This window comes from Gossypium hirsutum, chromosome D02 (genome assembly GCF_007990345.1).
Source record: "Gossypium hirsutum isolate 1008001.06 chromosome D02, Gossypium_hirsutum_v2.1, whole genome shotgun sequence".
Taxonomy (NCBI): domain Eukaryota; kingdom Viridiplantae; phylum Streptophyta; class Magnoliopsida; order Malvales; family Malvaceae; genus Gossypium; species Gossypium hirsutum.
The window spans coordinates 53,514,474-53,534,116 of record NC_053438.1 but is presented as its reverse complement, the minus strand read 5'-3'; the positions used below and the strand labels follow the sequence as shown (position 1 = coordinate 53,534,116).

Sequence of the window (19,643 nt, the reverse complement as noted above, 5' to 3'; positions counted from 1 at the left end):
TGTCACCACACAGAACTCTTACATCGCGACATCGCTGCAATTTTCTGTAGAGTCAACCCGGCCCAATTACGTAACCTGATTTTTAACTCTTAATACACCAAATTTTAACCCCAAAAGTCATGGTTTTAAGTATAACCCTTATTTTATATTAGCCTAACTTAGTTTTAACATCCCAACTCCCTTAAAATGTCTTTAAAACCTATAATTTCAAAACCCCCTTTCTCTACCAAAATCTTAGGTTTTTCTATCCTTCATCCCCAATTTCAAAGGCCTCACTAAAGGAAGCTGTCAACAACGAATCAAAAGAGGAATCACACACGAAGTTCAAGGAAATTGATGTTAAGTATTTTTAACTCTATTTTACTGTTCCATTGATTATTGTTCCATTGATTACTGTTCATATATATTTTTGTTAGAAACTTAAGATGCCTCCTAGAAAGATCAAGAAAGCTATAGTCTTAAAAACTCAAGTAGTATCAAACACTGAGAAATTTAACAATCTAGAAACATAAAAATATTTTCTTGAGGATTCTTCTCACTTCAGGTTCACTTTCTTCTCTTCTCTTCAGTTTCACAATCATGAGGTTTGAGTCGAAAAAGTAGAGAATCCATAAAGTTGTTACCAGGAGAATGGAAGCTCTTGCATTTGGAAAAGCTAAGTTGATAAAGTAAAGAAGCATTAGATTTTCTGTACTTTAACCCTGGAATGTTAAGTATGTTTAAGATCATATAAGCATATATGTATATTCACCACTTTAGTTCAATATGCATGAATTAACTATGATTCCATGGTATTTCATTTCTGAAATGCATGTATATTGCATGTTTATAATAGTGGAACATAGAAGGGAACCATCAACGAGTTAGATGAATTTAGGGTTGGGAAAAAGGGTAATCCTATTAGATACCGTTATAAGGTGTTACTAAGTGCACCTATGATGTGCGAAGCTCTGGTCTTTGTAGAAGAGACACTATGGTGTTCGAACATTAATATTAGGAATTGCAAATTGGAGTAATGGATAGAGGAATAGGAAAATTGGAATTCTGTTAAGATCTCGCCATCTAGGATTGCTAGAAACAAACTGTGATGTGCGAAGCATCGAGCCTTGTAAGGGGACACTTTGGTGTTCAAGCATCAAGGTAGATACAATATTAACCAATGTTGACAGTTCTAAAGTACCATAGAGTAACACTACAACGGTGGCCAGCAAGCTTTATGGGGCAACACCACGACAACAGTAAGATTCTTCAGGGCGACATGTCTAAGAGGTTTAAGATATAAGATCATAGTTTGGTTATGGTAGCCAATAAGGTCCACCAGGACATTAAACATGGGGTTAAATAGTGTAAGACCATAGGTCGACTATGACAACTAATATAGTCCGCTTGGATAATAAACACGAGATAGTCCGCCAAGACAGTATACAATAAATTGTAGCTTGACTATAAAAACCAATAATGTCTACCAGGATATTAAACAGTGAACCTAACGAGTAAAACCATAGGTCAATTATGGCAGCTTATGGAGTCCGTCGAGACAATAAACAAAGGTGGTCAATTAGAACAGTAATCATGGAAAATTTTACAATCAAGGAAAAAGGGTAAAAAGGAAAGTAGAAGTAAGGGACGTAGTAGTTAGCCAATAGTTCGAAGGAATCCGCTAGCGAATAGGGAACATAATGGAAGTGGAAAAAGACTACTAGAATAGTAGTTGTTGAAGCCAGTAGGGCATATGGTTGGTAGCCCAGCAAGAAATAGTCACAGGAAATGACATACTAGTGGTGCTTAGTGTACAGGGGAACAAAAAATAGTTTAACCAAGAATCACAGATAAAAATTTGCCACTAAGAACCATTAGAGGGTGCTTAGAAAAACCCTGTAAGTTAGAGGTTGAATAAAAAGTACGCCAGTTTGTCTACAAGAAAAAGATAGGTTAATTAGAACCCATTAACAAAGAGGGATACACCAGGTGATAAATGTGTCTGTCAAGATTAGTCCTCTTCAAGGGGAAAACTATTGAGAAAGTACCAGCCAAATGACTAGCTTCGTAGGAACTAACATAAGGGAGAAATCGTAAATACAGATAATCACTTTGATGATAGTCTACTAGGTATTAAATTCCAATGCAATCTATATAAGATAAAGATGTCACATTTACGAGCTTGGTATCTCGAATGAAGTGGATTATAAGGAAGTAATTCAATTGCTACCCATCTCAAGTGGGACTTAATTCGCTAGAGTGACGGGGGACCCTAATAGTTATCTCAATAGATGGAATGTCAGCAAACCCTTCGAGACTATAGTAAGATAAGGAGTCTGTCATATACTAAATAGATTTGGTATGACTGCCAAGGGGGAAACACACCCAAAGATCTTTAGGAGGGTAGGCCTAAGTGACTACCTTATAAGAACTAGAAAGAAGAATCCACACTAGGGATAAATGGAAGACAGAATGTAAGTAAAGGAAAGGGCAGAGTTCGTAGAGATGGGGAGACGTCCGAGAAACTGCCAAAACTGATCAAGTTTGATAGAATTTCCCAAGAGGAAATTGCCTCATGATCTATCTTCTAATAGATAGGATCGAGAATAAATTAGAGCCATTACGTTGGGTTTAAGAGAAATTTACCTGTACAAACAGGGAGTTAATTGCATTTAGTTTCCTTTATTTTTTTACCCTTGCAAGACAGGCTCTAAGTATAAAAAATCCAATTAGGAGACTCACTATGTTCATTTGGGACTTACAGAGGTTTGACTTGTAGTTGCAGGATTTGCGGAATAAGGAACTCGAGGATGGACCAAGCTAGACAGTGTTGGATCAAGGAGCTTCATTAGTTAAGTGTCATGCACATAAGAAGGGGGTACCTTTAGAGACTTCTCTACGGGAACGAAAATATTGTATCTATGTAGTCCCTTTAGAGTTCGGAGTTGAGAGAATGAACTTTTAGTAAAAACTTTTTGCCTTTGTTGTAAATTTTTATAAATAGGTAATACAATTCTATCTTAAAATAATGAGTTCTGATTTGGTATATGAACCCGGTTCAATTGTGACGCTCCATACCTGGATTTGGTGAATGGTTCGGGTAAGGTGTTACAATGCTAGAATTGTAGGCGATTATGGATACAATGGTTTTGTTAACGACATTGGCGTGTAATATACTCTTACAAATGGAAGTGGTGCAAAAAATATTATTGGGGAAAATGTTGATGCATAGTATGATGGTGGAATAGATGACAGGGAATTTATTGATGAAGGTGCATAATTTGGTACTTGTGTGACAAACATGAGATTATTCGTAAATGCAAACCATACTGACCCGAAGGTACACCTATTGGTATATAATTCGAGGTTGGAGCCAATAATGATGAACTCGATGCATGTACTCCCGATCGCAGCCTCATATGGGGTCGTGTTGGCCCTCTACGATGAATTTGTCCACTCATTTTCTCTTTCGACAATAGATATGGCTTACCATTAACTCTAAACCATGTCATGTAATCCAAAGACGTCGCCAAATCTAGTTTGACAATTTATTTGCGTATAGGTAGAAAATTATACCTATGTGCCATAAGTTGATATATTTTGCATGGAATCTAGACTAATCTTTATCGGTCCTCCCCCACAAGTCAATTTTGTGAAGTTCATCGAGGTTTTGAGGTGAGGGTAGAATATTTTGCACAAAGCCAAACTAGTGCATCACTTGATTAGATTTATGCATCTCAATTGTTTCAATAACCATCAATGGCACTTTGATGTGTTCAATTTTACTATTCGTCAAAAATTCAATCGGGATGCATTCTTCAATTCTTGGATCAAATATGGCATCCATTCAAACAGTAATACAAAATTATAAATTTCATTATGTATCTAATAATAAATTTCAAATGCTTTCATAATTATTATGTAACTGAACAATTCAAAAATTAACCTTGGCTTGACCGTTAATCTAAAAATAATTGAATATCTTCAAGCTCATTTAATATACCCATATGACTCGCATCATTGTTCTACCTATTCAAATAATATGTAATTATGAAAATATAGTAATGAAAAAAATTAATATAATGACTATATTATTAAATGATTCTTACTTTATTACGAGTAGAAATTAATAAGAGAAGTTTACTCGGGGATGTAAAAATGGTAAGCAGTACCATGCCCATGACTGAAGGAGTATACATCCACCAATTTTAATTATTGGTGCTTTAATAGCCCAACACGTCTCTTGGTAAAATGTAGCCAAAATAACTAATCCCCAACTAAGTCGCCTGGCTTCTTTTAGGTCAATTAGTTGTATGATCCACCTTAAATGTACCTTATTTCGAGATTTATCTAGCATTAGAAGACTCACGATCAACCTTAGTATAAATGCTCGAGCAAATTATTGTCTTTCTACCTCACTAGACGAGTTGTCGATATGTGAGAAATTCTCTTCTAACCATTTCATATCTATCTGGCTACCACTAAACTTGTTTGGCACCTTGCCCAATAGCTGATGGCAAATTGGCCTCTAATCCTCAACGTGCACTACCCCCGTAACGACTGCCTCATCAACTGGTAGATCGAGTTGTAATGTTACATTCTCGAGTGTAATCATACACTTACCACACAGAAGATGAAATGTGTGTTTTGGGTCCCCATCTCTTTAGCAACACACTGATAAGTGTAGGCTCCAATTTAGTCCCATTGAGCATATGGGACACGTGTAAGGATCTTACCTCATTCAAGTCTTGTTCTATAACACGTGGTATTCTCACACTTAAATTATGTATATATGTTTCAATAATTTGATCTTTGTCCTAATTATATAAACATAAAAAATTAAAAAAATTAAAAATTATTAACAACTTAATAATGATATTAACAAAAATAAAATATTTAATAATATTAACAATTTAATAAGGATATAAACATAAAAAATTAAAAAAGTATATAAAAATATTAACAACTTAATAATGGTATTAACTAAAATAAAAATAAAAATAGTATTTTCTTACCATATGTAATTGGACACCGAATATGTGTTTTGTAATCCAAATGAATCAGTTACATTGATATTTTTAAATTCTGTAATGTTTATCAAATTAATTACGATTAATTAATTTAGAAAAATAAAATAAACCAAAATGTTATAATATTATTAAATTACCACTAAATTAATAATTTATTTAACATAAAAAAATATTGTTAGACTTATTTAAAAATAAGTAAATTACCTCATTTTATTTGAAATCTTTAAGATGATGAAAATCGAATAAAGGAATGGAATTACTAATAATTTGTAACTGAAAAGAAAATATTTTGGAACTTATTTAAAGATTAAGATAGAAAATTGAGAGAAAAAGAGTTTGAGAATAAAAATTAAAAAAGTTGGATGAAAATGAAAGAAGAAAAATGATAAGGTGAAGGGTTTATATAGGGTTAGGATTTTCTAGTCATTAGGTTTTAATTTTTTTTTATAATTTTATAGTTTCTAACTATTGTGATCCAACGTCTCCTTTTTATTATTATTTTTTAAGAAGTTTGTGTATGGCACGTTTTTGCGTACGTGGCAGCTCCTACCCACAAAGTTAACCTATTTCCCTAAATTTGAATAAAAGTAGTTTATTTCTCTAATTTTTGTTCAAAAGTGATATTTTTGTCTAATTTTGTAAGTTGCATTTTTTTTTTTACTTTTCTAGACTCGAAGAGGTAAACGAGTAGCCATAAAATGTATTATGTTTTCATGAGTGAGAATCGAACCCCTAACTATATAATTAAAGAATGAAATGAGTAACCACCATAATACGTCTTATAGTTTATTCAAACAATATTGACACTCTATACCAAAATGTGATATAATATGATAATTTTTTTTTTCATGAAATTGAGAATTGATTTCCAAAAATAGGGGGGGGGGAGTGGGAGGCATTGGTTTGGGTAACTTTATGAGCTGGAATTAAAATTCGACATTGAATAGCACAATGAAATGATATGACTTACTCTTGAGATACCAATAAATTAATTGGTAGGCAAAAGGCACTACCCTCCTCATCCAACCCATCCCTTTATTTTCTTGTTTAGGATAATAATTTTTGGACTTTCAACTTTATTAATTTTTCGTTTTTTTATTTCTTAAATTTGTATTTTTATCAAATTATTTCAAAATGAATAGGAAATTTAGATTTGTTAGTTTTGCTAACGTGACATACACGTGAATAAAGTGTCAATATTTAATTAATTTTTAAAATTTAAACATATTAAAAATATTTTTTTATAATTTTTATACTTTTTAAATAATTTTAATGATTTTTAAAAATAATTTTTATAATCTTTTTGAATTTTTTAAAATTTTAATATTAATTAAATATTGATGTGTCATTCACATATATGTTAAAAACCGTTAAGTTTTCATATATTTTAAGGTAATTTAACAAAAAATACAAGCTTAAGGGTTAAAAAAAATAAAAAAATTAAATGGAGAGCTAAAATGATATTTTTGTAAAGTTGAAATATCAAAAAAATCATTAAACCCTTCTTTTTTTTACCTTATAAAATTTTATATTATTCCTTCTCATAGCCTTTTCACAATATTTGATTAAAAATATAAAAAAAAAAGTAGCTACAATTTTCCAAATCAATTGGATGCTAGACTAGTTAAGTGTTAGAATAAATTTTTTGTCACGAATATTCAATTTAGTTAGAAAATAATTAAAAAATTATTTATAACATATTTTTATATACTTCAATACACTTAAATTCACATATTTTTATTTTACTAATAATAGTAAGTCCTAACAAACTATTACCATAGTCCAACTTTAGCCTTTAGTCAACTTCACATAAATAGTGGGTTTGATTTTTTTTCCTCCACAAATCCCAACCCTAAGTTAAAATTGAGTAAGTAATTTAACCACTGTGTCTAAGGGTGAATTTGGATAGGCGATTGGGTACGGTATGGTGCGTTTAGTTTATTTTTTGTCTCACGCTATAGTATTGCTACAGTATCTAATCTCATCGCCACCGCTGTTTTTATACTAATCGCAAGTAAATGTACTGCCAATCTAAACTCACCCTAAAGATGATTTTGTTCCCCTCCTGTTCTTTGCTTTATCACACAAACTTCCAACTCCAAGGAGATCTTTGAATAAAGTAAATTAAAACAAAAAAATCACTTTATTCCTTTTTCTAAATTAATTAAGTAATTATGTAACATTATTTATTTTATACTAGTCTTAAATTAACCATTTCATTTTATTAAAAAAAAAATCAAAATTTTCACAATTTTTATACTAATAATATTTATAAAATATGATTGTTGTATTTTATATTCGAATTATATATATATATATATATAAAATATTAAGTAAATTTAAAAAGTTTAAGCACAATTAAATATATTATTAAAATAACAGTTGTAGTCTATAAAATTAAATTTCTTAAAGTGTGAATCTCTTTTATATAGAGAGCTTTTTTATGACCTAAAGGGCAGTAAGGTGATCCCAGAAAGGGGAGCTGAAATCCTCAATATTTCCAACAGTCCAAATTCAATTAAATTATGATATGTTGTTAAGATTAGAATGAAAGAGAGGGACCCTTTAGGCATCATCCCACATGGGTGGCGTGGTTCCCCCAAAATTAAAATTTCATCATTCATGCGAGGGGTCCCCTTATTCTTCTTCATTCACAATCATCACTAATTCAAATAAATTTACTTTTAAGCATCGTCTTATTTGATTGGAATTTCATTTTGATTTTTGAAATAAAATGTTTATATTCGTATTATTGATCACGACGGGTGGATTCTTTTTTATCAATCTTTAAATATTAATTTAAGTTCTAAGGGTCCAAATCTATGACTATTTCAATGTATACAGAAGATGGCTAGTTCTCTACAAGGACTTGTTTGGACTTTTCATATCCTAGGCTGCTTTACAGTCTTAAATAATTAATTTTTATTTATTTTTGTATATTTAAAATATCCTGTTGAACTAAAAAAGAAAAATGGTTTGAGTAACGAAAGGAATGGACATAAGGAGATAAAAGGATAAATAAAAAATTAAAAAAGGATGAGCAGAAGAAGAAACAGAATTTTGGACCAACTTAATTTGAAAATTGATGAAATTCATTAAAACCTTCAAAATTAAAGTGATAAATATGAGGATTAGTATTTAAACATAAAATTGGTCCCAAGAAAAAGAAAACCCTATTTGATATTTAAAGGTTATTTTCCATGCCTGGACTGACTCTTAATTGCATTTTTTCCCTTATGATGCGTTACAATATTTTAGGAAAACAGGGGCCCTTATATTAATAGTTAGATTCAATTTTACCTCTTTATTAAAAAAATAAGTAAATTAGTCACTATACATTAGATCAAAGAGCATGTTCATCCTCTCTATTAAAAATTTCATCAACTTTTACTGTTAAAAACTAGCGTGACCAATAGAATAACCAGACAATGATGCATGGCATGCCAAGTATACCTCATGCGACATATACTGACTAGTTTTTAATAGTAAAAATGGATGAAATTTTTAACAGAAGACTAGTTTACTCTTTTATCTAATATACAAAGACTAATTTTTCTCATGTTTTTAGTATAGGGGCAAAATGCAATCTAACCCCTATTATAGGGCCTTCTATGATACTTTTATCAAAAAAATAAAATTAAAATTGGTACTATATAAAGGGTAAAGCCGTGGAGAAGAATCCATAAGGAAATTAAGCCATAGATATCTACAATAATATAATTAAGGGATAAAACTAAAATATACTAACCTACTTTCTAAGGTAAAAGTAACGTAGAGGCACCATACTAGTGTTTAGATTACATTTTGTCTCCTCTACTTAAAATATACGTAAATTAGTCCTTAAACGTTAGATCAAAGAGTAAATTAGTCTTCTGTAAAAAAACTTCATCTATTTTTACTATTAGAAATTGAGGTGAATGACAAAATAACCAGATAATAACAAGTGGTATGCCATGCGTACCTCATGTTGGTGTATGGTGACTAGTTTTTAATAGCAGAAATGGATGAATTTTTTAATTGAAAAACCAGATTACTCTTTCATCTAATATACAACGATTAATTTACCTATTTTTTTAGTAGAATGTGCACAATGCAATCCAATAATTAATATAGGGGCCTCCGTGATATTTTATGGGCTTTGTAACTCTATTCATGACAGGTGTAAGACTCTTAGTCTAAGCTTTTGTGTATTTAGTTAAAAAAAAAGAAAAGAAGGATGGGATTAAGAATAAAGGAATATTAGTGTTTTTATAATGCAAAACATTGGATTCTATGATTACAAAAGCTATTAGTTAAAGCAAAACCAGCTGTTTTATACATAAGCAAAGATTAAATTTGAAAAAGAGAGAAAAGAAAAGAAGTGAGGGTAATGATGAAAGATTTGGGAGCGCTTCCAAGAGGTGGGCTTCCCTTCTCTCCTCTCCACACTCACTTTCTTTCTTCTAATTTCCTTCTCGAAAATAAAATATGATATTGATAATAGATGAACTGGTAAAGTGTTGTTATTTTTAAATAGTAAAAGACGAAAACATTATTTTTTAAATACCCTGTTAAGTAATTTTCTAATTGAGTTGGTGTCGAGTTCACTCGTGGCATCAACATAGTAAAACCTTTATATAACAATGATTATGGTAAAAAACATAATTATATAACAAAAATATTTATAAAAAAATAAATAAAAATAATAGATGAGATTTTAGTTGAATGGTAAAATCTAGACATTGAAAACTTTGTAGGCATAGGTTTAAATTCCTATCATGTATATGTTTTTCTATTTTTATGTAAAATATATGAAATGGGAAAAACATCTTCAAAATAATATAAGGTATGATATAAATGATCCAAATTCTTTAAATATATAACATGACATGGCTATGAAATGAGAAGCATTACTCTAAGTATAATATTTATAGGGTATTTTATGTTTATTAATGGGTTAATATATAGTGAGGTATTTGAACTTGATGATTTATATTTATTTGATAGTTAATCACTTAGAAATCATAAGTTAAGTTGGTACTCTTTTGTTGGTGCCTTGCCAATACCGTTACATTTTTTGCTAACAACCAAAAGAATTTGACACATGTCACAAAAATAATTTGAAATTTATTTTTTATTTTGCAAGCATAATGAATCCAAACAAATGATTGTCTAAGTTCATTCTAAATGTTTTTAAAGTAATTTTGTATTTTATAATTTCAAAGATAACATCATTTAAAAAAAATCTTTTTTAGATTTTTTCTTGAATTTTAAGATTTTTTTATTTATTTCAAGTGTACAATAAATACGGACAAATGATTATCGAGATACAAAGGTTTCTGAAGATGTGTTTCTCTAATAATTTTATTTTTTTATAACTTCAAAAAATAATAATATAAAAATATATTTAAAAATAAATTTATCACTTAAATTGTAATCATTTTAAAATATGGAATTTATTTTAAATTTATTGCTTAACTAATAAAAATATATTTTAAAATGGTTTATAATCATCTTTATTTTTTAAAATCTCAAATAAAAATTAACTTCATTTTAAAATGATTTATCACTTAAGTAATAAAAATTATATTTATTACTTTTTTTCTTTTATTTCTTCTCGAATTGATTGACATTTTTATACAATTTATTTCTTCAAACCTTAATTGTATTCTTTTCAAAGGCGAACCCGAAAATTTTTTTAGGGGGTCGAAATGAAATTTTAATTTTTAATTGTTTATATCTTATAATTTTTAAATGATTAAATTAAATTTTCATAATTTTATGGGGGTCAAAATGTAAATTTACCTTTAATTATTTAAAATTTTAAAACTTTTTAAAGAACCAAAACAACAATTTTCCATTTTAAGGGGCCAACCCCGGATTCGCGAATGAAAATATAATGATAAATTTTAATAATATTATTTGTAGAATTTAAAGGTTCCCATATCAATGCACTAAATATTTTTGTGAAAACATTTAAAAGAAATGCTAAAGAGAAGGTAGAAATGTAAGCATATATTAATTATAAGGTCATCACCATGAATACAATGCACTTGACTTGTGAAGCTGAAATTTACCCAGCAAAGCTAAGTCGTACTTCCAACAGAGTATTGCTTCCTTTTTCATTGTTCAACCAACAAGATATCTGTTCACCGAACAGATCAAATAAATTGACAATTAATAAAAATATATTATTTTAATCATTATATCATTATCCAACTTAACTCAATCCAATACCTAAGTGTCAACTAACAGTTAATTCGAATGGATTCATTGACATTTTAAAAGATGCACACGGCTGGGAATTTTCAAAAATAATTGTAGTAATCATCTAAGATATTATTACATCTTTGAACTACTGACTTTACAACCCCATACAAAATGTAATAAAAGATAGCTGCTGAAAGCCATTCCTCGTGTGCCTAAAACACAACCTACCCACTCTTTCCATCATCTCATAAAATGATGCCCAAACTGATCAAACCAACCAAAATCCACAAACCCAACTCTTCACACTTAACATTACAACAGGCCTGTGCTTCCAAATGGATTATTAGCATGTGGTTGACCAACAGGGGCCACTTGGTTCACCGGAAATGCCCCGAACCCTGTATCACCAAATGGATTTGATGGGCTCATCATCAACTGCTGCTGCTGCTGCTGTGGCTGCTGATAAGCAGGCTGGTAAGCACCAAAAGGATTGTTTTGTTGTTGAGCCATTGCTGCCATTTGCACTGCAGGTGGGGGAGCAACGTTATTTGACATGGCAAATGGGTCTTGTGCCTCAAATGGATTTGGAGCTGGTGTTCCATATGCAGGATGTTGAGCTCTATATGCTGCTTCATCATATAAACTGTTGAGAGTGAGCGAGTCCAATCCACCAGCCTGAAAATTATCAGCCACAAGTTTAATTAGGTAAGTTTGCTCGGGGTTCAGAAAGTCTTCAATGTATTTACACTCGTTTAGTATATAACAATCCAAAAACGCAGGGAGAAATAAAGATGATCACTTCCAGAGACGTAAAACCAGAACTAACATGCCCTAATTCCAAAATTAACAAATAAGATTGGAGATAGTAAGGCAGTTCTCAAAAGTTATAAGAGAAGCCTCTCTTCGGCAATATTTCAACCAAATCCTAACCTTTCAATCATCACAAACCTTGGCCAGTAAAGTGCTATATTTCCCAATCAACAGCAACACATACGAACAGAATAAGAAGTTAAAGCACAGAAAGCGCATACCAATTGCCTATCAGTAGGTGCAGAAATATCGGTACTTGGTGTGGTGACAAGGGCAAGTTCCCATCCAGTAGGATCAAATTCCACAGGCTGACCAGCACTAGAATTAAATGTTGAAGCAGTACCTGCAAAATAAAACTTTTGCACCTTAGCTAATTGTGGTAATAGCAAAGACCATCAGGACAGCCATTAACTAAGGGGGGAAAAGAGAAAGAAAAAGAAACATAGTTTACCAGATTCAGTTGGTACTATGGCTAGAGCTAAAGCATTGCTTTCCTCAATTGCTGAGGCATCAGGTGCAGAATAATTCAATCCCTGAACCCACCAATACGCAATAAAAAAAATGAAGTAGACAAATAGGATAACATTATGAAGCTCCAAAAAAAAACATTACCAATAAATCTCCAGTGTCCATGTTGGTCTGAGTTGGGGGAGGGGGAGGGGGAGCAGTCTCAACAGTGGAAGCTGCATTGTCATCAGCAGGAGCAGATGGCTCAGGTTCATCATTGGGTAATTTAGTATCTTCAGAAGGGCCTTCCTCAGGTCTGTATGTTAATTGAAGCTGTAAACAATGGACCATTAGTTCTATAGCATATACCAATATTTTTTTTTAAAGAAAAGAAAAGGGAAAGAACGAACAGAAAATGGTTTCAAAGATCCTAATATTGAGAAGCAAGTTTTATAAATCAACTTTGACATTACATTTGCAAATCGAAACTAATCATGTTCACTTTTCATCTTAGCTTATCTTTTAATCTAGTGATCTCTTGCTTTCATACCAATCTTTTATTCTTTTATTTCATGTTAGAAAGCCATCTCAAGCACCTTTCGTTATATTTCCCACAGTTTATTTTTTGTATCCTCACATAAGTACATGCATTTCTTTTCCTATACAATCACTCATTTGCCTCTTCATCCTCACTGCTGGGGTTTATTGATACTCTGTTTTTTTTTACCTTTTTCACACAACAACCAAGTATTGACAGATTAAAGTGCAGCTGATCTAGACAAATTTCTCTTAAGTCAGCTAGAATCCTCTTGTTATAGAACAATACTAACAAGTCTCTTTTTCGATTTTCAAGATGATTTCCAGGAGAATTTTTCATTTTCACCGATCTATTATGGATAATGAACTCCAACTATCACAAGGTCACCTTTCTCACAGTTCATGTCATACTCTTCAAACATAAAATTGTATGCGTTTCTAGTCTTAGAGCCAGTAGCATAATTATGCATTGAAGATTTTGCAGCTTCTCAAATATAGCTATATTGTATCCTCATGGTGAGAACTAGTCAGCAGTTCTAAAATATGGCGAAAAAAATAACCACAACTCAAATGCCATTCTGTCTTTATATGACCACATAGATCTATAATGTATGTAAGTGTGGTATCAGAAATATAGTGAGGAGTACTAACCAACGGTTCTGTTGGAACAGAAACCACACGTGGTGCCTCTCTAATATACTCTTCCATGGTAGCAAGAAAAGATTGTGGCGGCTGGAAGAAGATTAGTGATGAATTAACATAAACAAGTATTGAACAAAAGATTCACGAAAGAGGCAACTCAAACAACAAACCACCTCCATAGAATCCATACCTCCCTGAGAACAGGAAACTGGAAGTTCCTAGCAAGTTCCAATCCTTTGCAAACTTCGTAGAAATCAGAAAGGCTATTAGCCTGCATCATAAACATTGAATATATTTTACTGAGCCACCATTGTGTTTAACTGTTGACACTGAGACGTCAAACAAGCCATGATTACCAACCAAGAAAGAATATAATCCAATAATCATAAAAGCAACTAATCAGATAAACATCTGATGAATTAAAAATAAAAATAAAAATTACATCTTCACCTGCTGACCAGCTTGCTTGTATACATCAAGAGCATTGACAGCCTCATGTCTTGGCATCTCAAAAAACTGCAATAAATTACAACTTGAGCAGCCAGTTTGGAAAAAGAAAAAAGAAAAGCTAGTCTCAAACTAGGAAATTCTTCTATAAACAACATCAAATAAAAATGTTACCTTGTCAACAAGATTTATAATTCCATCATTAATAGCACAATATATTTTGAAGCTCTCCTTCAGCACCTAAAAATCGCAATACTGAAACGTCAAAATAATTTCAATGCAAAGCGCTTCCATTGTTAGGTTCTCATTATTATACTTATTCCTAAGGGAGACAAAGAGATCCTTAGGAGGAAGTGAAAAAACCATTTCCCACATTTTCTTTTAACAAACAAAGAAAAAACACTCATAATTTTTTATAGTGCAGAGGAAGGAGGTGTAGATACAAAATGGGTTTCAAAATAGTTTAAGGGGAAAATAATTCTACAAGATTTAAAGACAATTAAGCATTGCACACTGAAAATAATGAAAAGAAAAAGAAACTTCAAAGAGACATTTGAACTTTGAATTTAACAGAAGGAGAAACCAGATCCTCCAGTAGAAAACTCAGAATAAGAAAGTCTAGATAAGAGTTAATACTTATGGTGCCCATTAATATCAAAATGATCACTTCAGTTGAAAAATTAGCAAAAGACAGCTGGATAGACACATTTTGGATGCGTACATAGTTTTTGGTTCAACTCTTACTGAGACATTCAAATTAATAATTTAACCTAATGAAAAACAGTAGTGATAAATTTGAAAGAAGATTTCAGGTACAGATAGATGAAACAAATACATAACCATGAAAGAGAGAGCCAACATACCAGAGCCAAAGCGTACTGTATAACATAGTTGCCTATAGCAGCACCTTCTGGCTGCAAGAGAGAAGAGAAAACTATTAACTTTCTAAATATGGTGAAAAATATGAATAAATAACAGCTTCTCAACATGTAGAGGAAACAAAACTCGAATTCTAAAAGATTGACATATAATAGAATACCCGGCAACCAATAAGACGGTGAAGCAACTGTTGCAGAGCAGGCAATTGTGTCAACAATTCTTCGCTGTCCAACTCCCGGGTTCTGCTGTAACCCTACCCATTAAAAAGAACAAAAGTTGCAGCAGGCCATGAGACCATAAAGGGTAAAAGAACAGCCTGTAATTTAATGGAACAAATATTCACAAAAAGAGTGATACCTTATCCTGCCCCTGGTCAGGTCTTGGTAGACGCTCAGCTTCAATGTCATACTTCAGAATCCTAAAACATTCAAGCCTCTCTTCTAAAAACAATGCATATGTACGTACCCAGGCAGAGCAATCCCATGCTGAAGGACATATACAGGAAGAGGAGGAGGAAGTAAGCAAATCAATCAGAAGTTATTACCGGTGACCAGAAAACACATAGGCAAAGGAGAGAGAGACTAAAAGATCACCGATAGGGCTAGAATCATCCTTGAAATTAGAAAGTTGGAGAATCCGTGCTCTCTGAGAGAAGTTTAAAAGTTCTTCTCTGAAAGTAGGATCACCTTCCCTCAATGCTCTATGGATAACTATAAGCGTTTTCAATGCAACCTATTGAATAATGAAAAAAAGAACAATTACAACATATGTTCGTTAACCCATATCAGAACAAGACCTTGACATTGGCAAATTGTAAACCATCAATGCAAGTTATTTTCTCCATTCATAACAGGTAATTATGAATCGGAGAAAGACTTAAGCAATTCAAAAACCATAAACATGCATTCTCATCCGTTTAACCATTTTGCAGCATAAACAACTGCAGCAACATCCTTCCAAGTTGCAATCTAGTAGTATGCTGCAACATTTCAGCATGTCTAGAAACCATAGTTGCAAACAGAAAGTATTCCAAAAAACAGAAAAAATAAATAAATAAAAAATAAGCATACAATTGTAGATTAACATAGCTCAACCAGATGAAACAGGATTCATTGTCCACAAAAGTTTCTTAAGGTTATAGCATAGGCATTGCACTGGAATCTAGTATCACTACGTAGTATATTGAAGATTGCACTCTTCTTTGTATATTACAACAAAACATTCCACATGATGCAGTGTATTGCCAAATTCAATTACATATCGACACTAATAAAATTGACGGTTGGAAATCTAACATAATATACAAGCGATAAAGCAATACGAAACTACTTCAACTCTGAAAACATGCATATCAATCTTATGACCTGAAAACCCCTACATCATCCTCATCATCCTATTAAACATCGATTCGAAACCAAATTGAAACATAAGTCCAGTTAAAAAAGATTGTAATCATAATAGAAGCCAGTGAATTATACCGTCCAGTTATGAGTCTTGGTCAATCTGCGGCCAAGAGCATGAATGCAATAAGCAACATCTGCTCGAGGCCGAATAGCTGATGTCGCAATGAAGATTTCTATTAAAAAAAAAACAACCTCAAACTAAATCGTCAGATACCCAACCCAGAAACCGAAAACTCAACGAAATGAAATTGGATCCGTAAATTCACATTTAAAAATCCAAAAACAAAAAGGAAAACTCACTTCTAAGATGCCTTTCTTTTGGAGGACACTCGACATGGTTGGTAGCTTTGACTACGGCCACATCCAAATCCTACTTATAAATGTTCCAAAAATAAGCAAATCAAATCCAATTATTAAAAAAAAAATCTATACAGACTAAATATAGAGAAAGAAATAAGATAACTTGCAAGAGAGAGAGCGAGAGAGAAAAGTACCGCATAATCGCTGTTGACATGAGCGAGTCCGACTTTGGTGGTATCTTTAAGGGCAGCATAAGCTTTTCTCCATGTTTGAAGAGTCGCCATTTTGTACCCTCTTTAACCGCTGAGATCGCTCTACCACTTTTATTTATTTAATAATGACGTGTTTGCTTCACACTTGATTTTCCTTTCTTTTCTCTCTCAGCGAACCGCAGATGAAATAATCAATCGAAGGGCAAAGAAAAAAATTAGAGAGAGAGTAATCCAAAAGATGAAGTGTCGCTCAACGGTGATCAGTTCTTTGATTGACGCTTCTCCGTGAACTGTATAACACCTTTTCTTTTTTGGCGAAGAAGGGATCTTTTGGCGTGAGATTGGAGGCTGTTTGGCAATTGGCGGCCCCGCTTTGGTTATGCTGTCATTTTTATTATCATTATTTAAATTTAAAAATTCTTTTTTTTGTAATAATGTTTTTAATTTGAATCGCATGTGTTTCTAGACTTTCATTCTTAATTTGGAGAGAATTATTCAAGTTGTTGAAGTTTGACTTTGTTTTTTTTTTTAACTTTTGACTATTAACTCCAATTAAATAGTTTGTTTTGTCAACTTTTTAATTCAATCTTTTATACAACATTATTTCATATTTATATTCAATTTATAATTTGTGCAATTACAAACTCCAAAGATTCAAACCTTTGAATTGTGTCCACATTGTTTAGTTGACAGTTGGTTACTTGCAATGTTATTTAAAAATATAGAAATTTAACATGCCAAGGAGTGATTGGCTCAATGGTAACGATGATGTTTAAATTGTAGGGAGTTTTTACAGCATAATGTTTTATGTTTCTGTTTCTGTTACCTGATTTCCTTTTCCCTATGTTAAGTTTCTAGAATCAATTTTATTGGTCTTCATTCTCACAAAGATTTTTAACTTCTTTTGGAACCCACCTTGTTTCTTGATTCAATCTTTTCATTCTGTCTTTTCTTTTTCCTTTCTAACCAATTAATGGGGTTTCATGTTTCTTAACCTCCTTCCTTGTTATGCAATTGGGGTTCTATGTTTCTTAACCTCCTTCCTTGTTATGCTTTCTTTCTCCTATTCTGTCTCTTCCCATTCCTAATATTGAAAACACCCTTCTCGTTATCCTCCTTATAAAAGGATTAAAGTTTGTTTATTATGTATTTCCTTCTCAAATCTGGCTTCTTCTTCTAATCTTGTTTCTTGTTTGCAAACAAATAACAACATCTATATTCCTCCTCATAAAAGAATGAACATGGATTTTCCTTTTTTATACACATGCAAGTAGTAGTTCCAACTTAGATTCTACAAGTGAAGATAACGAAGAACAAAGGGACTTCTTCAATCTTGTTAGAGAGGCTCCTAGGAATAGACTAAGACGATGACCTACCATTCAATTACGTGTGGACATTGTTGCTAATAACCATGCTTACTAACAAAGAACCCTCTTTGCTTACCTTAATGATATTTGAAGATTTGCTGACGTGGCCTCGATTTCCTGACGTAGCGCGTTACGGGGGACGCGATTTTAGGGTTTAGGGTTTAGAATTTTAGGGTTTTGTAAAAAAAAGTAAACAAATAAGTCGCGCCTACGTTTACGCGCTTTTGCTACAGTAGGTCCTGAAAAAATAATTTCGAGTTGACGTTTCTGAGCAAATAGTATAAAATTGCTTCTAGCAAGATGCTGTTTGATAAGAATTTGTGAAATCGCGGCCTCGTGGACGCGCTTTTGCTACAGTAGGTCTTGGAAGATATAATTTTGAGTTGAAATTTTTGAGAAAATAGTATAAAATCACTTCTAGCAGGATGCTATTTGAGAAGAATTTGTGAAATCGCGCCCTTGTGGACGTTCTTTTGCTACAGTAGGTCCTGGAAATTGAGAGGAAATTTGAGAGAGGATTAGTTTGTGAAAAAAAAGGGGTGGGGGTATTTATAGTTTTTTTTTACCGTGGGGGGAAGCAACGGTCAAAATTTTGACCGTTGCACTGTTCACGCGCGGAGGAAATCGCGGCCACGTCAGCATGCTTTGCTGACGTGGCAACAAATCGCCCCCTCGTGGACGCGATTTGTTACTACGTCAGCAAAGCGTACTGACGTGGCCGCGATTTCCTGGCACGTCCCTTGACATCGCGCTGACGTGGACGCAATTTACTGAAAAAGGCCCATTCCGGTAAATAATAAAATACCGGGCCCATTTCGGTAATTTTAAAAAAATAGGCTTGTTTTGGTAAATTGCCCTTCTGTTTCTGTTTCTGTTACCTGATTCTGCTTTCTTATCTATTTTTCCAATTTCCTTTTCCCTGTGTTAAGTTTCTAGAATCAATTTTATTGGTCTTCATTCTCACAAAGATTTTTAACTTCTTTTAGAACCCACCTTCTTGTTTCTTGATTCAATCTTTTCATTCTGTCTTTTCTTTTTCCTTTCTAACCAATTAATTGGGTTCCATGTTTCTTAACCTCCTTCCTTGTTATGCTTTCTTTCTCCTTTTCTGTCTCTTCCCATTCCTAATATTGAAAACACCCTTCTCCTTATCCTCATTATAAAAGGATTAAAGTTTGTTTATTATGTATTTCCTTCTCAAATTTGGCCTCTTCTTCTAATCTTGTTTCTTGTTTGCAAACAAATAACAACATCTATATTCCTCCTCATAAAAGAATGAACATAGATTTTCCCTTTTTATACACATGCAAGTAGTAGTTCCAACTCAGATTCTACAAGTGAAGATAATGAAGAACAAACGAACTTCTTCAATCTTGTTAGAGAGGCTCCTAGGAATAGACC

General features: G+C 32.4%; 1 protein-coding gene across 2 annotated transcripts; it reads right to left on the bottom strand.

Annotated features, from left to right (window-relative positions):
- Nucleotides 1-11,261: 11,261 nt before the first annotated feature.
- On the bottom strand, nucleotides 11,262-17,254 carry LOC107909891 (putative clathrin assembly protein At2g01600). 2 transcript variants are annotated; one of them, XM_016837591.2, is made up of 15 exons: nucleotides 16,858-17,254; nucleotides 16,664-16,733; nucleotides 16,439-16,536; nucleotides 15,554-15,692; nucleotides 15,318-15,445; nucleotides 15,121-15,213; nucleotides 14,945-14,995; nucleotides 14,256-14,321; nucleotides 14,085-14,150; nucleotides 13,825-13,905; nucleotides 13,644-13,724; nucleotides 12,621-12,788; nucleotides 12,460-12,541; nucleotides 12,230-12,351; nucleotides 11,262-11,873 (listed from the first exon to the last, which is right to left on the bottom strand). In XM_016837591.2, the coding sequence occupies exons 1-15, from the start codon at nucleotides 16,945-16,947 to the stop codon at nucleotides 11,511-11,513; spliced, it is 1,698 nt and encodes a 565-aa protein (XP_016693080.2). In that variant the 5' UTR covers nucleotides 16,948-17,254; the 3' UTR covers nucleotides 11,262-11,510. The 2 variants fall into 2 exon arrangements, with proteins under 2 accessions (XP_016693080.2, XP_040944737.1); XM_041088803.1 differs by lacking the exons at nucleotides 16,439-16,536; nucleotides 16,858-17,254.
- Nucleotides 17,255-19,643: the final 2,389 nt, after the last annotated feature.